Raw genomic sequence first — 25,312 nt, 5'->3', positions numbered from 1 at the left:
CTTGTGTCAGAAGCCCTGGGTAAAAAGCTCTGGCTTTGTGGGAGGTTTCTGCCGAGGGGGAGGCTGGCGAGGACGGGAGTGAACGATGAAGGTGGCTGAGAAGTGGGCTGAGGTGCCCAAGGTCACGGGTGGTGCCTCACTTTACTCGGCCAGCGGGGTCCAGCTGGGGAGGGGCCGGGGCTGCCCTGGTGCCGTTCTGAAGGCCAATGGAATGGCCCACGTGGTGCCTGGACTTCCCAGGTTTTCAACTGCTTTGACCCAAACGTTAACTGAGTTGCATCCGCATCAACTTTGGGAAGTAAACTGTGGGACGTAACGCCATACTGATTGATTAAAAGTCACCCCAACGGCTCCCACTGTACACGCTGGTTCAACTGTAGGGCCGCCCCCGGCACCGACAGAAGGGCCCTGGGCCTGGGCTGTTTTCAGGAACTCTGGCTCCAACGTGGACTCGGCGCCTGGCCCTCGCATCCCCAGCACGTGTTCCAGGCAGGGCCCGTTTCTGCCTCTGCTCTGTAGTCCCTGGGCCTGTCCACGGCCAGGAGTGCGTGAGCACGTCTGAAGTCAAGCAATGCCGTCAGGAATGGCCAGGGTCGCCTTAACCTTCAGGTTACGCCCAGGCCTTCCACACGCGGGCCCCACGCACTGGTCTCTGCAGAGGCCGAGGTGAGAGGAAAGCCTGCCTGTGTCCTTGCAGACAGAGGATGTGTGTAGAAGGACACAGACATGGTGTTTACAGAGAGACACCTGGAGCCCACACGCTGGCTGTGCTCTAAGACCTGCTATGCTCCTCTCACTGCCGGCCTGTGCTCTTGGCTCCCCTCTGCTGTCCTTTCCGCCTCATGGGTGTCCTCCTGCCAGCCTCCTTGGGGAGGCCACCTTGACTGCTCAGACCAAGTTAGTTCCCCTGCGGGCTAAAAGCACAGGCATGGACCCTGGGTCTGCCACTTACTGGCCAAGTGACCTTGGGCTGTTACACCTCTCTCTGGGTCTCAGTCTCCTTATCTGTCTAATGGGTATAATAGTGGCACCTACTTCAGGGTTGCTGCCATCATTAGATGACTTAATGTATGTGCTGTGCGTAGAATGATGACCAGCACACAGAAGGAACTGTATAGACTCTGTACACAGTTGTAATATGAATTATTTGAATAATTTCTGTTTAATGCCTATCACTCCAAAGTAGATGGAACTTTTTCTTGCTGTATCCCGTGAACATGTTGAATGAATGAATGAATGAGAGCAAGTGGCCACAGAGGGGCTGATGTCACACAGGTATCCTGCCAGTGGCTGCACATTTTAACCATTTGCTCTTGAGTGGAGACAGCATTGCTCTTTGTTGCAAGCGGCTGTTACCCTCTTGACCTATAAAATATACATACGTGAAGAGACAGGCTACAGGAGGAATAAACAACACGCAAATACCTGAGTGTCCTGAAATATTTTAAGTGAAAATCCATTGTGGCCTCTCATGTGTTGCTCTCTCCTCTGGCTTCTTCCAGCCTGTGAGGGAGGTCCCCACACTGCCATTTTCCGGATGAGGGAACTGAGCTTTGGGCAGGTGAGGGCACCTGCCCAGGGCACAGAGCTGGTAGGTAGTGATGTTCGTTCTGTCACCCACGTTCTGCCCTCTTCGCACAACACACAGTCACCATGCTTATCCACGTCATCCACACATGGTCCTGACCAGAAAGTACGAGGCAGAGCAGCCAGACAGCTCCTGAGAAAAGCCAGAAGTCCTTACCCTGGAGGAAGAGCCTAGAAGGATGGTGAGTCCTGGTTAGTCCTCACCCTGGAGGAAGAGCCTAGAAGGATGGTGAGTCCTGGTTAGTCCTCACCCTGGAGGAAGAGCCTAGAAGGATGGTGAGACCTGGTTAGTCCTCACCCTGGAGGAAGAGCCTAGAAGGATGGTGAGACCTGGTTAGTCATCACCCTGGAGGAAGAGCCTAGAAGGATGGTGAGACCTGGTTAGTCCTTACCCTGGAGGAAGAGCCTAGAAGGATGGTGAGTCCTGGTTAGTCCTCACCCTGGAGGAAGAGCCTAGAAGGATGGTGAGACCTGGTTAGTCCTCACCCTGGAGGAAGAGCCTAGAAGGATGGTGAGACCTGGTTAGTCCTCACCCTGGAGGAAGAGCCTAGAAGGATGGTGAGACCTGGTTAGTCCTCACCCTGGAGGAAGAGCCTAGAAGGATGGTGAGACCTGGTTAGTCCTTACCCTGGAGGAAGAGCCTAGAAGGATGGTGAGACCTGGTTTAGGTGCGGAGCTTTGTGGGACCTCTGCTTTCAGAGCCCAGGGTCAACAGTCTAGTGACCTAGCTCAAAGGAGCAGGGAGAGAAATGCTCGTCCAGAAGATATGGTGGACTGTAGCCTCTCTGCTTCTACTCCCTTCCTTCCTCCTTCCTCCTTCCTTCCTTTCTTTCTTACATTCCTTCTTTCCTTCTTTCCTCCTTTCTTCCTTTCTTTCCCTCTTTCTTTCTCTTTCTTTCTTCCTTTCCTTCCTTCTTTCTTTCTTTTTCTCTTTCTTTCTTTCTTCCTTTCTTTCTCTCTTTTGTTATTTCTTTCCCTCTCTCTTTCTTTCTTTCCCTCTTTGTTTCCTTCCTTCCTTCCTTTCTTTCCCTCTCTTTCTTTCTCTTTCTCTCTTTCTTCCTCCCTCCCTCCCTCCCTCCTTTCTTTCTTCTTTTCTTTCTCTCTTTTGTTATTTCTTTCCCTCTCTCTTTCTTTCTCTCTCTTTCTTTCTTTCCCTCCTTCTTTGTTTCCTTCCTTCCTTCCTTTCTTTCCCTCTCTTTCTTTCTCTTTCTCTCTTTCTTCCTCCCTCCCTCCCTCCCTCTCTCCTTTCTTTCTTTCCTTCCTTTCTTTTTCTTTCTCTCTTTCTTTCTTTCTTTCTTTCGTTCTTTCCCTCTCTTTCTTTCTCCCTTCCTTCCTTCCTTCCTCCCTCCCTTCTCTCTCCCCCTCTGGCTGAAGCAAAGCCACGTGACATTGCGAATCTGCTCCTGGACATGAGATTCCAGAAAGGAATGGATCACTGCAGCTTGTTTAGCTGTGCTCTGAAGGACCATCAGTGTACTTGCTAGGCAGGTGCCTGCTGCAGTGAGCTGACCTCCTCTGGCTGCACACGTTGCAGCCCATCTGCCCCTCAGTCATCTCTAAAGTACATCGAGTGCTTGTGAAAAGGGCCCCTCTTAGACCACCTACCCTTTCAGCAAACGCTGCACCCTGCTTGGCGCTGTTCTGGCAGCAAGCTGGCGTTGTGAGTGTAGCTGGATTTGAACCAAGGACTCAGGACTACAGGGCTCATTATTCTTCCCCTTGACTGTAGACAGTCTCCTCACATTGTCTTTCTGTGGTTTTCTCCACCAGAAATGCATACCTTAATTGCTAAAAAAGCCACCCTTTTAAAGTAGCGTTTAAATGGGATGAGATCTCACAAATGGAAGGAATTCAAATGTGTCCTTTGAAATAGGAATCTGAGGGGCAGAGTGTGCCTGTCTGAAGGTTCGGCCAACCAGCCCATGGTCTGCAGAGCTGTTTACTGCCATCCACACTCCTATTTCTAGGCTCCCTTTCTGCACTTACATCCTGGAATCTCACCTGCTCCAACTCTTGGGAGTTCTTCAGCGAATTCTTAGCTCCAGAAGGACGTAATGAAAGAACAAGAGTGGCGTCGTGGTTCTGGGTTCCTGGATTCTACTTTGCCCAGTGGCACTGCTGTGTGGAAAGTGATGCTTACCTGTCTCCCGAGCCCTTGAGGACAGGGTGCTGGGGGAAGCTGGGGCAGGAAGGCATGGAGGGGCTTCTGGTCCAGAGGCAGTTGGATGAGGAAGTACACACGCTGTTGGGATTGCCCCCCACCCCACCCCGCCAGTTCTGTGCAGCAAAATATTTGGAGCAGGTTATCCAGGGACGCTTGGTTCTATGTTAAAATTATTTCTACATCTTAGGAACAAGATGGAATTAATTTTGTGCAGATTTATTTAAGTGAACACTGATTGGATGGGGTGTGGTTGATGAGCAAGCCATGACATTGGTTGGTTCAGAGGCAGAAAGGGAGCCAAGGGAGTAGGTAGACACTTTCTAAATGTTGTCTTCAGACCTCAGCCGCTAATCAAAGCGTGAACCAGCAGCTTGGAGACTTCAGGCCCTAGGTTACAAAATATTATCTTGATTCAATTGAGAAGCTCTCCTGGGGTGGGGGCTTCTAATTATTATTTGGGATGTTTGCATTTAGCTCAGAAGACTGAAACCTACATAGTCGTATTCAGAAATGTTACTGAAATATTGTCATTTCCCAGTCAAAACAGAAAACATTTTTTGACTCACTGCAGAAACACATGATAAAAATAAACCGATGACTAAGAAACTTAAGCCCTTTAAGAAATCTGGATTTGTAGAGAGATGCTACAGAGGGAGAAATGAGCAAAGTAGGGTCCTGAAAGCTTTGTCAGAGGCCACACAACGAGCTCACTTTACATCCCTGGGAATTCTCACCAGAAGTAAAACCCTGTGTTTTGACGCTGGAAAGCATGTAACATTTCCCTGCATGGTACCGGCCACAGCTGGGAAATAACCAATAGCTGCTTTGGGGAGCACCTCAAATATTGTGCAAATAGATGCACCAGGAAAATCTGGTCCTTTTTATCTATTGACCGAACTGCATTTCCAGATGCCTATGATTCAGGTATTTCAGACAACAGCTGGCGGGGAGGACAGGCCGTGTCTTCTGCAGAGCCGCGCTCGGGCCACCTAGTGTTTACTGTTGTATCTTGCTCCTTCCTGTAACCCCTGGGCTGAGTGTAGGGGAACCCACGCCCTCAGCATCATTACTGTCAACACTTGGAGAGTATGCACAGCATCCCTGACTTACACTGTCTGCCCCGTCCTTCAGGATTGAGTCTACAACGATCTGCTCTAGAACCGTGATATTTCCAAGACAAGATAAACATTCTCAAACTGTCCTAAAGCTTATATCTTTAGTATAAATACAAGTCTGTATTTCAATGTGATATTCGAAATTGAAAAAACAAGCAATGAATTTCAAGTTTTATTTCATGAGATGTTTTAGCTGCGGAGTCTTGCTAGCATATGACTAGGGGAATTCTAAATGAATCCTGGATGGAATATTCTGAACTGGACGGGCAGATAAACTCCAAATTAATGCTGAACAGAATTTGCTGATTCCTTTGAGCAGGTGTGATAACGGTGAGGAAAATGTTGCTGCCATGACGGTTTCAGTCTATGGGGAAGGCAGAGCAGTGCCTACTATTTGTAATATAAACCTTTCAGTGTAATATAATTGTTAAAATTTTATTATAGATGAGTTAACCTTAGCGTATTTGCTGTACTCCCCTTACAAAAAGATGGTTCCTCAGTTTTCCATAAGTCAGAATTCAGCTGAAACCAGGATTTTTATTTATCTTTAGTTGAATAACTTTTTATTCCTTTTTAAAAAGTTTAAAACATTTTAAAAGTTTAAAAAAAATCTAATTCACTCAAGTATCCCCACATAGTGATGTACGTTTAAAAGGTTAGTGTCATATTTTTCATGCGAAGAAACTGCTCTGTTTTGTACCCTAGAGGCTCTCATGTACGTCACAGGCCAGGAGGCCAGAGAAATGGGAGCTAATCTTACATTTGCTAGTTTTGGGCTTGTGATTTCAGATGACACAGTCACCCCAGGGCACTAGGTAGCTTGTGTAATTTAACTAGAAAGTGACAAAGCCCTGTGAATTAATCAAAATGGAATAAAATGTTTGTGTAACAATTAGTGATGACCATTTGAGAGCCAAGAATAATTTTATCCCTTATTTTCCTCTTTTAGGTTCCGTAAATGAAAAGTTACCCCAACGGGAAGGCACAGGAAAAACAGGTAACTATCTTAAAATGAACTTCCTTGATATATTACTACAGCGAATCCAATCTATGCCTTAAAATAACTGCTCAAGTTAAAATGTCAAAGTATATCAGTGATGGGAATGAGAGCGGAAGCTCTTTGTTAATTATTTATTCATTCAGCAAACGTTTATTCGACCCTTAGGGTTGTTGGGACCAGGCAGGTGCCGGGCACGTGACCTGCTGGGTAACCCGCTCGTGTCCGCGTCAGGGCTTCTTAGACGTGGCTTGTGTTGGGAGCGCCTGTGGACGGTGTTAGGCTCATCCCGGGTCCATATCTGTGCAGGGGACTCCAGGGCTGGCGCGAGCCTCTAGCATAGCAGTTGTCGGAGGTCACGAATGGAGCTCTCCTCATGAGAAAGAGGCGGCTGTTTCCATCTATGACAGTCACTCCTTCTGGGACCAGTACCCACAGAAACCTGACGGAGCAGGGAGCATTTCCTTTGGAAATCATCCCACAGCTCCTGGAGCGTCTCCGCTGGCCGCCGCAAGCCCACCGTGACCCCTTTGCCCTTTCCTCAGCTGTCACCCGTTGGTCCCAATGACACATTTTCTGTCTTTATATCAACCCGTGAAGTCAGCATTTATTTTTAAGATGAAATAAAAATAATGTACCAACATCTTAAGTACTTTTTTCCCCTGAGGTAGGTTATAGTATATGAACCAGTAATAGAGAAAAGCGATATGGAGTCAAAAGACCCCAGTTTTATTCAGCCCAGGTCTTTCAAGTGTGCATTGAAGTCACGGTGGCCACTGTCCTTGCCCTGGAAAGACTGTAGAGTCTTTGTATCATTAAGATAAATCCATGAGATCCACACAGATTGGCACACGAGTAAATGTCAGCTGTGTAGACAGCACGCAGGGCGGGCGCAGACGAGGGCGGAATTGGAGCGGTTTCACAGAGGAGGAGGTGAGTGGAGCACGGTGGGTGTGAAAGCTGGGACAGGTGTGACCTGGGCAGAGACCCTCCCAGGTGGGGAGAAGAGCCCAGTTTGTAGGCGAGAGAGGGACCGGCAGGTGGGGTGAGGACCCTGGCTCGGGAGAGGGTTTCCGTTTGGGAAGGGGGAGATGAAGATGGGGTGAGCGTTCTGGTACGTTTTAGAGGAGAGGAAGTGTACATGTTCGTGGTGAGAAACAGGAGTCAAAGGCTGAAAGGGAGACGGAGGGAAACACTCTTTCAGGCGCCCGCACCCAATCCTGTTCATGGTGATACAGGTCGAATCCACGGGAAAAATTTTTAAAACATCCCCAGGGAATTGGCACGTGGGCTCAGAAGTGCATTTAAGGGAAGAACACATTCCTTCTACTGAAGCCCCTTGATCTCCAGACGTGCCTGTCAGAGGAGATACCTGAGAATAAGTAACGAAGCTGGGTGACCGGGAAAAAGAGACATTTAACAAACTCCCCGGGGGGATAGTGAAAGGCACCCAGCTGCCCGTGGTTTGGCTTCATTTTCTGAGGCTGAGCCCAGTAGGTGCCAGTGGGCTAGTTGCACCGGGACAGACTCTCCGGGGGCCAGAGCCCGGTGGTGGGTTAGGAGGACCACGCTGCCCAGGGACCTGTGGCCAAGGCAGGAACGTAGGGGCCCCTGGTGCTGGCGTTAGGGGCGGGGGAGGGACAGGAGTGGGGGCCGGCACCTTCATTGTCCCTCAGGGATGCCCCCCGCCCGCCGTCACCTCTCGCCCTGGTTAGCTCGGCTGAGAACTCAGACTGGCCCGGGCGCAGGGATCAGACGGGGGCTGCTGGCGCCAGCGCGGTGGCCTGCTTAGGCCTCAGCAGAAACGTGCAACGTTAACCGTGTACTTTCTGCTTGTCATTCCAAAGGGTGTTTAAATATGCTAAGACTTTTCTCAGTGTGTTCTGTTAAGACTTTCAGATATGTTTTAAATATGTTCCCCATTTCGTTCTTGGAAGAAGATGATAGAATATTCAGTAGCGAAACACTTCCGGTTTATTGCTACTATCACTATTAGACTCGGCTATTTCAGATAAATGATGCTACATTTTGTCAGTATTTCAACAGATAACAAGCTGTTTTTCTGGAGATGGTTAAATGTTCAAGAATTTTAAAAATATTCTTTTTCGTTTTCCCCTGAAAAGAACTTCATTTTTATTCTTCAGAGAGCTGGGATAGTAATGGGTCACAGTTAACTACATAAGCCATGTGGCTGCCCCTTCCCTCTACCACTGCTTGCTGCATTTTGATCCCGAAATTGTTAAAAAAAAAAAAAAATCACATGAATAAAAACACTAGGCTGGCTCTCGAGAGCCCCCCGCAGTGTGCCTTGTAGCAGCGGCCCTGGCTGGGGCCCCCTTGCCTGGGGGGCTTCTAAGGCTTGCTTACCAGGGAGCCCAACGAGTGTTTTTCAACTAATTCAATAAAGACTGTGTCCTTGGAATAATGTTTTCTGTGAAATGGCGTAGAGCTTTCTACTCCACACTCGTCCCTCTGTCCTCTGACGCTCTCAGCGGGTTCCCCACCAGCCTCTCACGTGTCGACACAGGAGGCCTGAGGGGTCGAGAGACCCACGGGGCACAGTCCAGGGCCTGGGTCTCCATCCCTGCCTTCCACTCTGGAAAGCAGGGGCACAGCAGGGAGGCCAGCCCCCCAGCCCCCCGGCCCCCCCGTTCCTGCGGACCCTCCCTCATCCGTCCGCTTGGCTCCGGTGCTGTACGTCACACCTACCCCTTCCCCGTGGGGTCTGTTTGGAGCTTTGAGCCTCTGTAGGGTTTGCTGAGTGCTGGGTTGTGGTTTGGTGGATCGTGGGGGTGTATGCAAGCCTTAGGGTCCATCCTGTATGCACACTTACTTCACTTACTCTCATAATTGTAGTCTCCTTGCAAATCTTTTCCGTTCTGAATTCAGATGATGCCTCAGCTCCAGCGTTGGAGACTCAGCCTCAAGGAGATGAGGAAGGTGAGTGTCGGTGGGGGGTTGTGTTGGGGGTGGGGCGCGGGCCTGGGGGTGCAGCCACGCCCTCTTGCGAGGACTGCGCTCAGGACGGGCTGGGTTGGCCTTTTCCACCTTTATGAGGCCCCGCCGTCCCTCCTGAGGGCCCCTGAGAGTTGCCGCGGTGCTTTCACACAGCACACGCAGAGGCCTCTCTTTAAGTGCAAGTCTCTGAGTCGAGATTTTATCTGGATAACATGAAATATATATTTCCAGAGGGTGCGCTAGCATATGCCATTTCCCCCGCTCACTCTTCATGTCATGTGATCACCACCCTTACAAAGACCAGTTTTGTGAAGTCACATGTATAGAGATGTTTCAGAGGCTTACTGAATGTTGTGGTTACGAGAAGGATGGATTGCCTACTCTTAGCCTTTAATACATTGTTGTAGGTATTTGCCACTGTATCACCAATTCTCGGGTCGAAAGGGGGGTCAGGTTTGAAGACCAAGTGTAAGGAGTGCACACAATAAATCAATCAAAGATCAGAGGGTAGGACGACATCGTGCTTTGAAAATAATAACAAGGATAATCATGATAACTAACTTCTGCTTGGTACTAAATGCCATGGACTCTGGTACTTGAGCCCACTGAGCCCTCAGGACGTCGTATCACAGATGAGAGCGTGTCCGATGTCACAAAGCCGATAGGGGTCAAAGGCACGTGTGACCAGCCGGTCAGCCTCAGTGTGGCTCACGGGCAGGTGGTATACTGATCGCACCGTAAATGTTCAGTTACATTTGTTAATATTACTGCCAAAGATCTGTTCCCAGAATGCTGTAGGCAAAAGTTACGCTTTACATACTGCACTTCGTATTGAATCTTTAAACTGAGTGACGACCCCGTGTGTTACATGAATATCCATCTTTACCACACAAGGATATGTTTCTATACTTTGGGACTTTTTGCCAAAACCTGTTCTTTCCAGTGGAGCCTGTCTGGACTCATATCACTTTTATTTATACTTTTGGACGAAGAAAGAAAGAAAAAGGCATATGCTAAAGTTTTTAAAAATGTATGTTGTCATTCCCTTTTGTTTCCTGCACATAATCATTTTATTATTTTTAAAAAATCTCTACAATGTGTGTTTACTGATTGTATTGATTTTGGGGGCTTTTCGACTGCCTGCTGAAATCTTTAATTGAGAGACTTTGTGTTTTCATGATGAATTAAAATAATCATCATTTTATCTTGGTTCATTAGATATTGCATCACGATACCCCACGCTTTGGACTGAACAAGTTAAAAGTCGACAGAACAAAACCAATAAGAATTCAGGTAAAAAGGAGCCCAGTGTGACTTAGTTAATGGACCTGGAAAGTGGTCTTGTTTTCTGGAAGTTACGTGCAGAGCACATCTTTTTCCCTGGCTACCAATGAGTCACGCAACTAATGCCATGGCTTGCCCACCAGAATACAGTTCAAATCTGAGTGTTTTATTAAATATGGTAAGTTATAGAACATATTATAGAATAGTTAACATTTTTTGCTCAGAAATTATCATTATGGATACGTTTTCCTATTGCATAGACATTAACCTGTACGTTTCTCTTATGAACTTTAGAAACCAAGTTAGTTTTGTTCAGTCTTGTCACCGTATTTCCAAAACTTGCCTAATTTGGTTTGCTTCTGTACCATATAGACTAGTACATGGGAAACTGGTTCAAACATTGAATGTTTCAGATTTATTGGGGGACCTTGAAATTCAGGGGATTTCACTGATGCCCAGGGGAACATCAGTGTGGCAGTACTCAAAGTTAATTTGAGAAACAAATATAAAATTATTGTAAAAATGTCATTGGAAATGTACATTGTTTTAAAAAGCAGTTCTAATTGTCAGTAGGAAGCTATTCAGGGTTTGACAGAGTTAGTTCCGTATAAGTTCACAGAACGAGTACGTCTGTATTTCACCCATTACTTTCTGTTACCAGATTTTCAGGCCTTACATGACCTGTCAATTATAATTAACTAATAAAAACAGTGCAGACTTGCAGTACTTAGTGGGACTGAAAATAGTGCTTCAGGAAATTCCAGTTTACGTAAGTTACCCTACACTGTAATTTGATTTAAATCAGCCTAAATGTGTAGAACACAAAAAGGTGACATTGAGTTGACTTGCAGACATGGGGCATGAAATTATGAGGTTATATCTCTATTTAATGCCAGTTGTTCAGATACATGCTCTTTCTGAGGGTCCAAAGAAAGTCAGCCCTAGTGAGTATTTTAAGATGTTAAATATAGTATTTACTTTATTAAGTTTAGTGATAAAATGGCAAACAATCATAGATTTTACGGAATGACCACCATTGTCACTGAGATTTCAATGTCGGAAGAGTTTCCTTTGTACTAAATTTTTGTTTTTAAAAGATACTTTTAGTAATAATCTTTTTTGGTAGAAGTAGACACATTTATTTAACAAAACATAAATAAGTTGTGACTTTTTGTTATTCTGTGTTTTTAAAAATTTACCTTGTTTGTTGGTACTCTTTCATGTTCCTTTATAGAAGAAGCCAAACTGAGAACACATTGCTTTTTTTCTCTGGTGTTTCTTCATATCAGTTAAAAGTACTATCCCCCGCATCCCCCAAGTTTGCACTAAAATAACATAATATTACTTACGTGACCAAACATGGGGAGTATGACTGCCATGCGTAGTGAGGGAGGCCGTGTGGGCATATGGGCAAATGTACTTTGGAGCATAAAGTGATAGTCGTTTTCAGAAGGGACCTCCTTGTAAAGGAAACAGTAATCCGAGTCTATGAAAATTTACACGTGATAGGCACTCAGTACATGTTTAATTTATTCCACGTGTTCCACGGCCACTTTGATGGTATCATTGCATTCTTATCTAAAGCAAACTAAATGAAACAAAAAATAAATACATAAATAACTAAAAGTTTGATCTAATGTACATACCATGACAGTGTCACTGCTAGACTTTTAGTAATTGAAGTTCAATATAAATATAAATGGAATATTCTTCTGTTGGTTCATTATGCAGGAAAAGCATCGTTTTCATTATATGATTCGATATACATTGAGTAAGTGACCAGAACCTAAAACTGCATTTTACTTAAGAATGCGTCTCGGTTTTTTTCTATTAATATATAATTGACAGTGTCTATTTCTTTATGTTCTTGCGTCATCTTATTATATCCAACTTTATCAGTCCATTTATGGAAGTTATAAAAATTGATTACGAGATTTTACCAGATAAGAGATTTTGTGACAGTTTAATTATATCAAATTAATTTATATCTCTGTTTATTAAACTGATCCTCTTGCCCTGCGGTACATTAAGTACCTTCTAGATTTCTGCCTGATTTCCTTTAAGCCAATCTAGAATACTAAAGAATGCACTTTCTTTGTTAGTTGGAGCAACAGTGATAATAGTAAGAGCAGCTAACGTTTCTCGTGCTTACGATGTGCTGGTACCTCACACGCCTCGTTGCCCCTCTGTCCTGCTCCGCCGACACAGCAAGCCAGTGCGGCTGCCGCACTTCCCATCCCCGAATCTCAGAGGAGGAGAAGGCAGTTACAGCCAAGCCCAGACGGCATGGGCAGGGTCTCTGAGGGTGGGAACTGCAATGCCACCTGACCACCCGACCCCGGCCGTGATCCTCACCACTGTCCTTCAGAGAGGGGACACCTCCTCTGCCCCACTGAGACATGGGGGCGCCTGGCATTGCTGTCCGTGCTCACCTGGTGACGCAGCCGGGCCCCTGTTAAAATGCACCTGTGCTGCCTACAGCCATTGTCAGCCGTTAAACCTTCAGTTCGAATCCTTCATCACACTGAGGGGACGGGGCAGAGAAAGCTGGAGGAGTGGGGACACAAGGGCGTTTCCCACGGTGGCTGCGGACGAGCGATGCGGATGGACCCTCTTGTGTCTTCCAGCCTGACCCTGCCGCTCGTCCCCTTTCTCATTTCCCCGAAGACCCTTCTTCCTGGCCCTCGTCCTCAGACCTCAGACTGTTCCCCGAGCAAACCGCGCACTGTTTTACCTACATTCTTATTTCCTATCCCTGCTCCTGGGAAGGCACACTTTGCTTTTCAAATATTCTCAACTCTCGGTCACTGCTGGGTCTGCTGGGGGCCCAGCTCCTGGCGCGCAGACGGCCTCGTCTCGGCCCTCTGCGCGCACCCACCTGCACGCGCCCCACGACGCCCTCCCTCTGCGCGCACGCTCAGCATCACTGCTCCCGTCTGCTCCGGGCTCGTTTTGCACGCTTAGCTCCGCCCTCGTGACGGGACCCAGCACACAGAGCCCGAGCGTGCAGTCCACGCCCGCAGGTCCCCAGGGCAGGGCGGGGGGCTCCTCCCTCTGCCCTTCAGGGAGTGGAGGGGCCGCGTTCCAGGGAGCTATCCCTTCTAGACTCGGGACGGAGGCTCCCGTGCAGTCCGTTTCCCCGGCTCGCTAGCTCTTCGTGAGCTGGGTCAGTAACCCATCCAGCAGGTCCCGACTGCGCGTCCACCGGCCGAGCCACGGCCCCCAGCCTCTCGGTCAAGCACAGATGTTCCCGTGAAGGCGTTTTGTAGAAGAGAGCGACGTTTAGATGGGTGACTTTGAGTAAAGGGGGCTCCCCTCCACCCTTCGGCTTGCTCACCCAGCAGGAGGGGCCCCCATGGTGGCCGTGGGGCGTGGCATGGGCAGGCGGACTCTGTTTATCTTTTCCATCAGGAGAGCACAGAGGGCTCTCTGTTGTCTCATTGTTTATTTCACATAAACAATTTATCCGCTGAGTGGGCCCCTGTTCTCCAGTGCAGACACTGCAGTGCACCAGGCGTGCAGGGCTCTGCGGGGACCCAGGGCTTCGCTGGGGTCCACGGGCGGGCAGCGTGCAAGATGGGTCCTGCATCGGCGTCTCTGCCCTGCTCTGGGGAAAGAGATGCGTTCTGGCTTTGCCCCACACCTCCAACGGTTGCCCCCGGAAACGTGAGCTCTAAGGTCCCGGAGTGGGTTGTCCTTTGACGTGTGCTGTGTGACAGTCCCCCTTGGAAACACCCTTGTTGGCCTCAGCCGTGATGCATGGGAACCCCCTCGTCCATTTGCTTTAGGAATCTGCAGTTTGGGAAGGCTGAGGGTCTTCCCCACCCTACTCCGGCCACTGTCACCATCTGGGGTCACGGTGCCTCCGCAAGGCCCAGCCTGGCCAGCTAGGAGGTGGGCACTGGCGGGGGGCACTAGCGCCCGCTCCCAGCGGCTTCAGAGCGGGTGGTGCTTCCTGGAGACCAAGAGCGCGAACTGGGGCATCATCGGGCGTTTGGTTTCATTACTTATTCAGATCCCAAGCTGGCAGGGGAGCATGTCTGCTTTCTCTCTCTGCCTGTGGTCGAGCCAAGGAGATGGGCCCTCGGAGGCCTCCAGAGGTGGGCCCTGAGTTCCAAGGCGCTGCGGATGGCTGCAGACCCAGGGCACACGCAAGCCGCTCAGCCGGGTCTGATAAACAAGCCCCTGGCTTTAGTGGTCTTCCGGTTTGCGGTCTTTTTAAGGTTTGCATGTGAACTGGAGAAAACCTAGAGGCCCCGGTTTTGCCATCTCTGAAACCCTCCTCCCACTTGGAAGAAAAATATGTTTTCCTCCCTAAACCATTAAAAATAGCTCTGTTTTATATCCAAGAGATGTTCTGTATCTCAGGATGTTCCACAATTTTATGGGACCCCCTCAGTGGAAACATTTTTCTGTTTTATTCGGGATTGATAGTTTTGTTTTATTGCACATATTAAACTTATTGCCAAAAGATGATTGTCTTTTGATTCTGCTCTAAATCATGGTAAATTGCACTCCCTGGGGGAACAGAACACCAGTTCTATTTTCTTTCTTCCTTTTAAAGCCTTAAAGTATTAGTTCCTCATTTCCCTTTCTATTCCATTCTTCAAACATGACATTACAAAACATCAAGGTGCCAACTACATTCTTATAAAGTGTTGGTCCCTTGAAGAGATTAAGATAAATCAAATAGCTCCTTTTAAACGGGCACTGTAAAAGTGTGTTGTTTACCGATATTAATTAAGCTACCTAAAAATGTACAAGACAATTTATCCAAGTTTCCTAACTATAAAAGGGAGTTTTAATTCCAATCTTATTTAATTCTTAGATTTCAGTATTCAAACTCTGGTTAGATAACCAGGATGCAGCATTTCAGCAGAAGTACAGAAAAAGTAATGCAAGTAAGCAAATTGTATCTGAGCTGCTTGAAAACACACACCAGCCTCTGTACACACAGACACCTGTACCCTCACCGTGTGAAAACAAAAAGGGCGTTCGACTTCTTTATTCTCTGGATGAATGAGATTCAGCCCATCGTTGAGTTACTGAGGTTAAACGGTGCCCTTTGTGGAGCCACAGCCTACAAGTCGTGGAAAGCTTACTTTGCATCAGGCAGAGCCCTCTGTGATTTAATGCGTAACATAGCCCACTTCTCCCTGTCCTGTGGGTGAGAACACCTTTCAGAATCTCCAGGTGGCTGGCAGGGGTCTAGCCCAGATCTGTGACTGCACGTCAGACTCGCGTCCCTTTCAAAGCCAACCACCTTGCTGTGATGTGACTTTGGTCCAAGTTTCCGGAGGTGCCTCTGTTGTTGACGGTGGGTTAGGAGCCCGCCTCGCCCCGGAAGCACCTGGATGGGAGGAGCCCGCCTCGCCCCGGAAGCACCTGGATGGGTTCTGGCAGTTCTCGCCTGGCCAGGCTGTCCTCTGGGGAGGGCGGTGGCTCCAGAAGGGACGTGATGGGAGGTGACCCTGGGCAGAACTGCTCTCAGGCAGGCAGAAGGGGCGCCGCACATGAAGCCCCTCTTCACGTGGGATGGAGCACAGGGGACCGCTCACGGCACGGGACAGAGTGAGCTGAGCTGCTGTGGGCCCAGCCGTCCCTTTCCCCGAGCCCCTGGGTCTAGCTCAGGCTTCCTTCTGACTAGAGTTATGGCTGCTACAGCTCGGAGCCCCTGGGGCCTCGGGAAGGGCAGGGGCTGAGCTGGGCTCCCACACGGCACGGCGGCCCCGATCAGCCTCTCTGAGCACCAGTTCAGCACCTCATCTCCACGGCAACGGTGAGCTGACCTCACGGGAATCGGGGCGTGTCCCAGGGAGCCCTGGCGTCCAGCGGGGCCATCAGAGTCCAGTGTGTAAATAGGACTGGGGTTAATATCCACTTGTTTACATGCGAGCTCAGGCCTGGACTTTGCAGATAACAAGAGGACGTTTCTTGAGAATCTCTGTCACTCGCGCGTGTGTGTGTTCACTACAGAGGTTACTGGATACCTGCTTTGGAGAATTCAGGTTCTAGAAAGTGTATGATGGGACTGGCAGTGCTGAGGAAAGGTTTCTCTGTGGTGGTGAGGTTCGTAGGCTTGTGTCCTGTACTGGGCTGCTTTGCTGCGTGAACCAGACGAGACGTCTCTTCTTTGCTCTTCACACGTGTGAGCAGAACGTTAATAGACCAGGTATCGCCGTGGCCCTCTTTCTGTGGTCTTCCCATCAGCTGGATTAGAGACTAAATCGGGACTGATGCGGCTCAGAAACAGTGGAGGGTCTTTTTGGAAACGACTCACATGGTGAAACCCAGACTAGAATTCCCGCCTCGCCCGCAAGGGCAGTGGAAGGCTATTCCGCCGATGGCCGCCTCTTCTCAATGGGCCCTGTCTTGTCATCCTCGCCGTTTAGACTGCTGACTGATGCCCGGCTCTTGCCCAAGCATGGTGCATGGCCGGTGACAAGGACCTGCGTGACCTGGCTGTGCGGCCGGCGAGTTTGGAAAACGTTAATCAGTTGTTAAGGATTTTGATTCGGTCCCGGGAATGGTGTGGTGTGTGCAAGTGTCTGTATACGATCAGGCATGTATTAAGTACTTATTTTCTATCAAAAAATTACCTTTGTTTTTTAACAGATGCAACCTTTCCCCTTACCTTCATTCATCTTCATAGTTATCATCTTCCTCCTCTTTGCTTGCATCCTGAGTTTCTCTCTCAGATAAGCCCTGGTCTGGAAGCGTTCCTCTGGTTTTGCCTGAAAATCACATTAGTGGCTAAAGCCAGCATACGTCAGGCTATTGTGTTTCAGATGAAAAAGCAGACCAAGGATCTGCCTGTTAAAAAAGATCTCGTTTAAGTTATATATTTAATAAAACATCTGCATCAAAACACAGACTATCTAAGTAATATTACGGTTCTGTGTACTAAGACGTAGACCTGAAGATATTAGTAGTTTCTCAAACTACTTAGATCTTTTGTACCAGCCTATCTTACCCCAGACATACAAAAAGTGCAAAAATGTGCCTAAGCAGCAAATCCAGGTGATTCGCTTAATGTTCCGGTTTACTTTGTATGATCATCCCGGGGGCATAGGTTTCTAAATGACACACCGGGGTTTATCAGGAAGGGTAGGTGTAAATGTTGGAAGAAATGCACCCGCAATTCCGTGTCTAGACAGGACGCTCACAAGTTCACCCTTGCTCTGGGGACCATCCCGGGGGAGCCTCTCTCTGCGGCCGTGCGGGGACCCAGGGGCCTTCTCTCCTGGGCTCTGTGGCCTCATCCGTGGATCAGTTTCAGGAAGGGGAGAGCCACACGGAGGGCAGAGACCCCTCCTGCAGGTCCAGCCTGGCCTTGGACCTGCCGCCTCTGCTCCCTCCGTCCCGCTGCCGGAAGCCGGTCTCTTGTCCAAGGTCTCTGCGTGTCAGGCGCTGGTTGAGCCCTGGATACAGCCTCTAGGAAAACAGTAGATATGATGCAGCTTCCCTGCGTGATTAGGTCCTGTGATCGTGTCTCACTGGTTAGCTTATGTTTCCTTTTGCATCATTCGTATGGTTGCACACACACACACACACACACACACACCTGTGAGTGTGTATTCATGTTATGTATACATACGTGTACGTTCTGCTGCAGATGGGTGTGTGCTTGGGTCCCGTCTCCCCAGCCCTGTGCTCACGCCCCGGGAAGCTCAGTGCTGCTTTGTACTTGCTGGTTCCCTGTGCTTCCCACAGCACCGGTGCTTCCTGTTAAAACTTGTGCCACCAGACCTAGAATCCTGATTAAAATGCACATTCCTTATCTCACCCTCGATCAGAACACTGGAGCCTCTGGGGTGGGGCTTCTGAAGCTGCCTTTTAAGCAGCTTCTCTGGTGATTTTCATTTATGTGAACATTTGGGTCCCACTGCAAACACGTGTTAACCATTATCAGCAGGGTTTTGGCCATCTTTAAGTGTTTTCTTGTAATTACACATGTATGTAAAACGAAGCACTGTTTCTGGAAGGCATCGGAGGACTAGGCCAAGGCCACACAGATATCAGTTGTCCTCATGCTGTGTGCCCCTTCCTTTCACACCTCCATTCTGTCCTGCCTTTGAGGTGTGTCACGTCGTCCACTTCCCTCCAGGCCCGCAGCGCCGGGCCCACTGAGGCATCTGAGCTTCGCTTGGGTTGGATCACCGCTTGGGTTCTGAGGGTCTCCAGGCCTCCCCATCTGTGTTTCTGCCTCGGTCTTTCTCCCCACTGCAGCTTTCTCGACATTGAGCTTTTAAAGCAAGAGCCATGTCTCTGTTCAGAGTTCTGTAGCGGCTCCCTGGGTCACCTCACCATAAGGCCGGGTGCCTTCTAGGGCCTCTGGTGGCCTCCAGGTGGCCGCCCGTTCTGCAACCTCTTAAGCCACCTCTGCCCATCCACACTCCATGCTGTGTGTTTTCTTTAAGCAGCTTTATTGAGATGGGATTCACATACCGTACAACTGACCAGTTTGAAGTGTACAAGTCAGAAGTTTTGGTAAAGTTACAGAGTTGTGCAATATCACCACAACCTAGTTTTAGAACATTTCATCTCTCCAGAAACCCCAAGCCCCATATTCATTAGCAATCGGTCCCCACTGACAACCCCCAGCCCTTGGTGACCGCAAATCTGCTTCAGGCTCTGTAGATGGCCTTGTTCTGTCATTTCAGGTGTGTAGAATCTTACACTATGGCGTCTTGGTGACTGGTTTCTCTCACTTACCATTATGCTCATACGGGTCATCCACGTGGCAGCGTGCGTCTCAGGACCTCATCCGTTTTTACGCCTCAGTAACTTCCCCTTGTATGTATGGACCACATTTCATTTATCTGTTCATCAGCTGATGGACATCTGGGTCGTTTCCACTTGTCAGCTATTACGAATAGTGCTGCTATGAACATTCCCACACGAGTTTTTGTGCGGACATACGTTTTCTCTTGGGTTCATAACTGCTCCAGCAGTTGAATTGCTGGGTCACATCGTAACTCGACATTTAACATGTTTAGGGGCTGACAAACTGTGTTCTGAAGTGCATGTACCATTTTGCGTCCTCATCAGCAACGCACAAGGATGCCGATTTCCCCACATCCTCCCCAGCACTTGTCATTTTCCAGTTTTCGGATCACAGTCACTCTGGGACGTGTGGGGTCGAGCCTCCTTGTGGCTTTGCCTTGCCTTGCATTTCCCTGGTGACTAAGGATGTTCAACACCTTTTCAGGCGCTTACTTGTAAATCTTCTTTGGAGACATGTCTGTTCAAATCCTGTGCACATTTTATTGTTTGGTTATCTGCCTTTAGTTCTGGAGTTGTTAGACTTTATGTATGCTAGATACAGATCCCTTATCCAATATGTGATTTGCAAGTATTTTGTTCCATCCTGTGTGTTATCTTTTCACGTTTTTGATAATGCCCTTTGAATCACAAGGGGTTTTAATTTTGATGAAATCCAATTTATCTATTTCTCTTTTGTTGCTCATGCTTTTGTTGCCTAACCAAGGTCTCCCTTTGTCGCCCAGAGTTGAGACCCCCTTTTGGGTAAGACAGGGAGCTGCCGCCGCCGCCCACAGAGCCTCACAGAGGCCTTCGTGCCCCCAAAGCCAGCGGTCTTCCTGCTTTGCAAAAATATGCCCTTATACCGCTCTCTTCCATAGACTAGCCTGAACTTTGAGGGTGGAATTTGGTGTTAATCCTGCTGGAAAATTTCCTCCCTCTAACTTGAATTTTCTTCTTTCAGCTGGTGCAGTTGGCCAACAGTTACATCAACAGCAGGTCTGAGTGGGGGAGGGATAGGAGAAAATGTTATGAAAGAAAAAAGTATAAAACTTGCATGGGATATACTTATACTAAAACTATTCTTCGTTTATCTGAAATTCTCATTTCACCTGGTATCCTGTGTTTTGTCTGGCAACCCTGCCTGCCAATGAACACACTTCCCTGTTTTCAACCTCTGTTGGGCTAATCTTCAGCAGAGAAAGGTTCCTTGGGCTTTCTTCAAAAAATCGAGTTTTCGTACAATGTATTCGTCTGCTAGGGCTGTCTTAACAAAACACCACAGACTGGGGCGGGGAGCTGTTTATTTCTGGTCCTGGAGGCTGGGAGTCCGAGCAGAGGTGCCAGCAGGATGGGTCCTGGTGAGAAGGCTCTTCCTGGCCTGCAGACAGCTGCGTCTTCTCTGTGTCCTCACATGGCCTCTGCTATGGGCTCTCGCAGTCCTGGTGTCTGTGCTTCCTCTTGTAAGGACTTGGGTCCCATGACCTTTATGACCACATTTCACCTTAATCACCTTCTTAAGAGCCCTGTCTCCAAATACAGCCATACTGAGGGTTAGTTAGGGCTTTACCCTGTGGGTTTTGGAGACAAACAGTTCAGTCCGTAACATACAGAACAGAGTGATTTTACTGTGCTTGGATTTGGGTGTTTGCACTGAAAGCAAAACCTATCAGGAAAACGGCTCAGCGTGGAGGTGAAGGGGCTGTTGGTGTGCCCCCTTTACGTACATCTCCAGCCCCCCTTCTGCATCCTCCTTTTCTGCAGTCATCCTGGGCTCCAGGCGTCTTTCCCTTGAAGAGTCCCCTTACAACAGGAATGACTTTGCATTTGGTTAACGGAGTGTAATACTCATGAACGCTATCTGGGTGATTTCTCATCAAGCTTCGATAAAAGTTTCCACGTTTCACTAGATTGAAATTGATCCCAGTGTATCGAACGTTGGCTGAAGACAAAATTGAGAATTTCCTCCAAGCTCAGTATTGCTTCAATGGCCACAAATATCTTCTATCAAGTGGACATTCTTCTGTTTGAACATTTTTATTGAGGCCGCATTGATTTACAATGTTGTGTTTAATTTCTGCTATACAGCAAAGTGATTAGACATGTATAGATACCTACTATACACATATATATTATATGATTATACATATTATACATACATATATATATATTCTTTGCCCTTATGGTTTATCACGGGAGACTGAATATAGTTCCCTGTGCTGTACAGTAGGACCTTGTTGTTTATCCATCCTATATGTAATAGTTTGCATCTGCTAATCCCAAACTCCCAATCCATCCCTCCCCCACCCGCCCCCCTCCAACTTGGCAACCACAAGTCTGTTCTCTATGTCTGTGAGTCTGTTTCTGTTTCATAGAAAAGTTCATTTGTGTTGTGTTTTAGAGTCCACATATAAGTGATATCTATGGTATTTATATTTCTCTGTCTGACTTAACTTCACTTAGTATCATCATCTCTAGGTCCATCCATGTTGCTGCAAATGGCATGATTGCACTCTTTTTATGGCTGAGTAATATTCCATTGTATATATGTACCACATCTTCTTTATCCATTCATCTGTCGATAGACATTTAGGCTGTTTCCATGTCTTGGCTATTGTGAATAGCACTGCTATGACTTTTTTTTTTCCCGTGGGATCTTAATTCCCTGATGAGGGATCAAACCCGTGCCCCCTGTAATGGAAGTGCAGAGTCTTAACCACTGGACCACCGGGAAGTCCCCAAATAGTGCTGCTATGAACATAGAGGTGCATTCATCTTTTTGAATTATGGTTTTCTCTAGATATATGCCTAGGAGTGGGATTGCTGGGTCCTATGGCAATTCTATTTTTAGTTTTCTAAGGAACCTGCATACTGTTCTCCACAGTGGCTGCACCAATTTACATTGCTACCAACAATGTAGGAGGGGCTCCCTTTTCTCCACAGCCTCTCCGGCATTTGTCATTTGCAGATTTTTTAACGATGGCCATTCTGACTAGTGTGAGGTGATGTCTCATTGTAGTTTTGATTTGCATAAAACGGGTATTCTTCATTGTGATGCTTTTTTACTATTTTTTTGAAAACCAGCCGAGTACAGCTTTACATTAACTAAGAAAAAATGTCCTGTATTTTATGAGGCCACCTCAGTATCTGCCGCTCCTGCCGGCAGGGATGTTTGTTTCCAATATTCTCTGTGCCCTCTGAGGCCACCCCGAGTATTCACACAGCTGTGCAGGTTCTTAAGAAATACGTGATCTTCATGCCGTAATGGATATTATAAACGCAACGTGCAAGGCTTTATAGACTCTTGTAATGGACGAGCCGCCTTACTTTGTACACCTGTGGACTTTATAGAGCAGATTTTGCAGATCACAGTGTGTGGCACATTCGGTTGTGCTGGAGAACACACACCTATTAGATGAGTAGTTGGGAAGATGTGTAGAGAAGCCTGGACAGCACACCGGCCAAGGGGGGTGGTCCAGCGTCTTTATCTACAGCAGCTCCCTTGACTAGGAATGCCAAGAAGCACTCCCTCTAACCCCCTGTTTCTATTGCTCATGACTTTTGGAACTTAACTTGAGAAACACATTGTCCAACATTAGCCTCAGCTGAAAGGCATGCTTTCTTTTGTTGGACACTTGGAAATACTTTGTTTTTCTGTTTTGGTGTGATTCTGGATCGAGAGAAAGATGGGTACTTTCTTCATTTTAGAAGTCAGTTTTTAAAACTAAAAGAGAGGAAAAGAAAGAAAAATTCCTCTAAACTTCTGCTTGGGAGGAGAGTTTTCATTAACTGAAGAGTTTTTAAAAAGCATTTTAAGTGTTTTCCAATCATTATGTGTTCTCATGATCACTGGACTGTTTTATCTAAAGCCGTTGCTTTAACTTTTGAAATAACAACATGTTATGACCAAACTGCCTAGGAAGAAGAGGACTTACGGGTTGAAGCAGACGTTAATAAATTATTGAGGATATTTCTCCTTGTTTCATGTCTTGCCTCTGTTTAAAAATTACTGCCTGCTATTTCCTTGTTGTGCCTTTTTATAATTTGTAAGGCCACAGTGGACGTCTAATAGATGATTAAGTCAGTACTGAATGCCTGTGAATTTCCTATGGTGACTTGTAACATTTTAGATGTGACATAAGGTGGAGATTAGAGTTTTGAGCCAATAAGATGGTAGTGAGGACCCAGAATGACTGGGGATCTTGATTGTGTCGGGGACCAGTCCTGTGGGCATAAGTGAGAAGCCGCTCAAAGACTGTGGGGGAGTCAGTTCCTGTTGTTAGAATTTCACACTCACATCTTTTCAGATGTGGAACAGTATTTTAATTATTTTATGTTTAACATACTTTATTTTTACAGTGCTTTCAGGTTGACAGAAAGCACTGAGTTCCCGCGAACATAGGGAACTCACTTGGGTAAATACCAAGGAGTGTGATTGCTGGATCATATGGTGAGGGCATGTTGAGTTTTGTAACAAACTTGCCACACTGTTTTCCAGGGTGGCCATGCCGTCTGCACCCCCATCAGCAACGTGTGAGAGTTCCTGTTGCTCTACATCCTCACCAGCATTTGGTGTTGTCCGTTTTGGGGTGGTTTTTTTTGGATTTTATCCATGCTAATGGGTGTGTAGTGGTAGCTCATTATTGCTTTTATTTGAAGTCCCCTAGTGACATATTATACTGAGTATCTTTTCATGTACTTACTTGACATCTGTGGGGCTTCTTTGGTGAAGGTCTTCTGTCTATTTTTCCCTTGCATTGTTTTCTTAGTTTTGAATTTTAACTGCTCTTTGTGTATTTTTGATGTAAGTCTTTTGCAGACGTGTGTTTTGCAGATATCCTCTTCCTGTCAGGGGCTTATCTTTTCATTCTATTAACAGTGTCTTTTGCAGAATATAAGTTTTCTATTTTGATAAAGTCCAACTTATCAATTATTTTTTCATGGATCATTGCCTTCGGTGTTGTATCTAGAAAGTCATCACTAAACCCAAGTTCACCTAGATTTTCTCCTATACTATCTTCTAGAAGTTTTATAGTTTTGCATTCACCATTTAGGCCTATAATCCATTATGAGTTAATTTTTGTGAAGGGTGTGATGTCTGTGTCTAGATTCATTTTTTGGCACTTGGATGTCCTCTTGCTCCAGCACCATTTGTTGAGAAGATTATCCTTATACCATTGAAATGTCTTTGCTCCTTTGTCAAAGATCAGCTAATTATATTTGTGTGGGTCTATTTATGGCTCTGAAACAGTGTTAAGACTTAAAAATGTTCAGTAATTGGCTGTGGATGGGGCGATGACTGGGTATAGAATTAATAGAGACCAGAAATAAGGTCTAAAAGCAAAGAAATGAGAGTTTAGATGTTGTACAGGAAGATACGGAAAAGATGCAGGTTCTCGGCCAAGTCTTTCTGGGAACAACCAGGGGAGTCTTGACAGCTGTCAGAGCTGGTCTCACTCGGGGGCTGCTTCCCCGTCTCCGTGACCCAGGTCTGTGCCGTGGACCCTCGGCCTCAGTCTCAGCCAGAAGGAAGCATCTCTCCCTGCGCTCGAGGCCGCCCGTGGGCCATGTTGCTGCCCCTTTGAACAGAGGTGCTGAAAGACGTTCTGGGAGACGAGAGCTTGAAATAACATCTGTTTCCGACAAGACACTCGGAGCATTCACGAGCCTGGGAGAAAGGCTCCCTGGGACTTGGGAGATATTTGACAAGAAAACTTGGGTATTGGGAAGAATTCAAGATAACATAATTTTAATTACTAAGAAGTGTATTTTAAATGCTCTTCTGTGGATGGAAAGTGTAAGACAGGTATTATTGGTGGGAACATCTCTAATCCTTCTTTGCATTTATTTCTGCTTTATTTATTTATTTTTGGCAGCATATTTTATGAAACTTTTTCTTCTTTTCACTTTTCATCCCTTCATCTTTTCCAAGTGCCTGGGAAAGAAAGCCTAGCCAGCCTCTAGCCAGTGTCCCCACGGCCCTCTCCTCCAGGGACACGGTTTCTGCCAGTGTCCCCACGGCCCTCTTCTCCAGGGACACGGTTTCTGCCGGTGTCCCCACGGCCCTCTGCTCCAGGGACACGGCTTCTGTGGCTGAACACCCCACTTTGTGGGCGGGCTTTGTGCCTGGCCCTCAGAACGGCAGAAGGAGGGCAGGAAGCGGGTGGAGGATGCTGGGGGTTGCCTGGTGCTGGGAGTGTCCGTGCTGGGGTCGGTGGGGGGATGAAGGTTGGTTACATGGGGTGTCCGGGCCCCAGTGACACAGAAGGTGTGGCAGGGAGGGAAGACGAGCCGGTCCGTGGGGCCTTGCGGTGTGAAGACGAGGTGCCCTGAGCCTGGACCCTGTGTCACAGGCCGGAGGTCACCGTGAACCTGGGAGCCCGGGGCCTCGCAGGCTGGAGGAGGTCCAGGAAAGGGTGGCTCGGAGTGGGGCCTGCGTGGGGT

The 25,312-nt window shown here is 47.5% G+C and overlaps 1 protein-coding gene across 2 annotated transcripts in view; it reads left to right on the top strand.

Moving 5' to 3' along the window:
- Positions 1-25,312, top strand: part of SMOC2 (SPARC related modular calcium binding 2) — a gene marked incomplete at both ends in the record, with an annotated part of 153,489 nt that overhangs the window by 65,599 nt on the left and 62,578 nt on the right. Inside the window, 3 exons of one of the 2 annotated variants that reach the window (XM_082855438.1) lie at positions 5,816-5,863; positions 8,753-8,803; positions 10,040-10,114. In XM_082855438.1, the coding sequence (XP_082711564.1) occupies positions 5,816-5,863; positions 8,753-8,803; positions 10,040-10,114 (174 nt within the window). Of the gene's footprint in view, positions 1-5,815; positions 5,864-8,719; positions 8,804-10,039; positions 10,115-25,312 lie in introns of both variants that reach the window. The other variant, XM_082855437.1, reaches the window with a different exon arrangement.

The sequence above is a fragment of the Leucopleurus acutus genome (assembly GCF_964270905.1).
Source record: "Leucopleurus acutus genome assembly, chromosome: 15".
Classification (NCBI taxonomy): domain Eukaryota; kingdom Metazoa; phylum Chordata; class Mammalia; order Artiodactyla; family Delphinidae; genus Leucopleurus; species Leucopleurus acutus.
The sequence above is the reverse complement of the archived record's forward strand: the minus strand, read 5'-3'. Positions and strand labels throughout refer to the sequence as shown.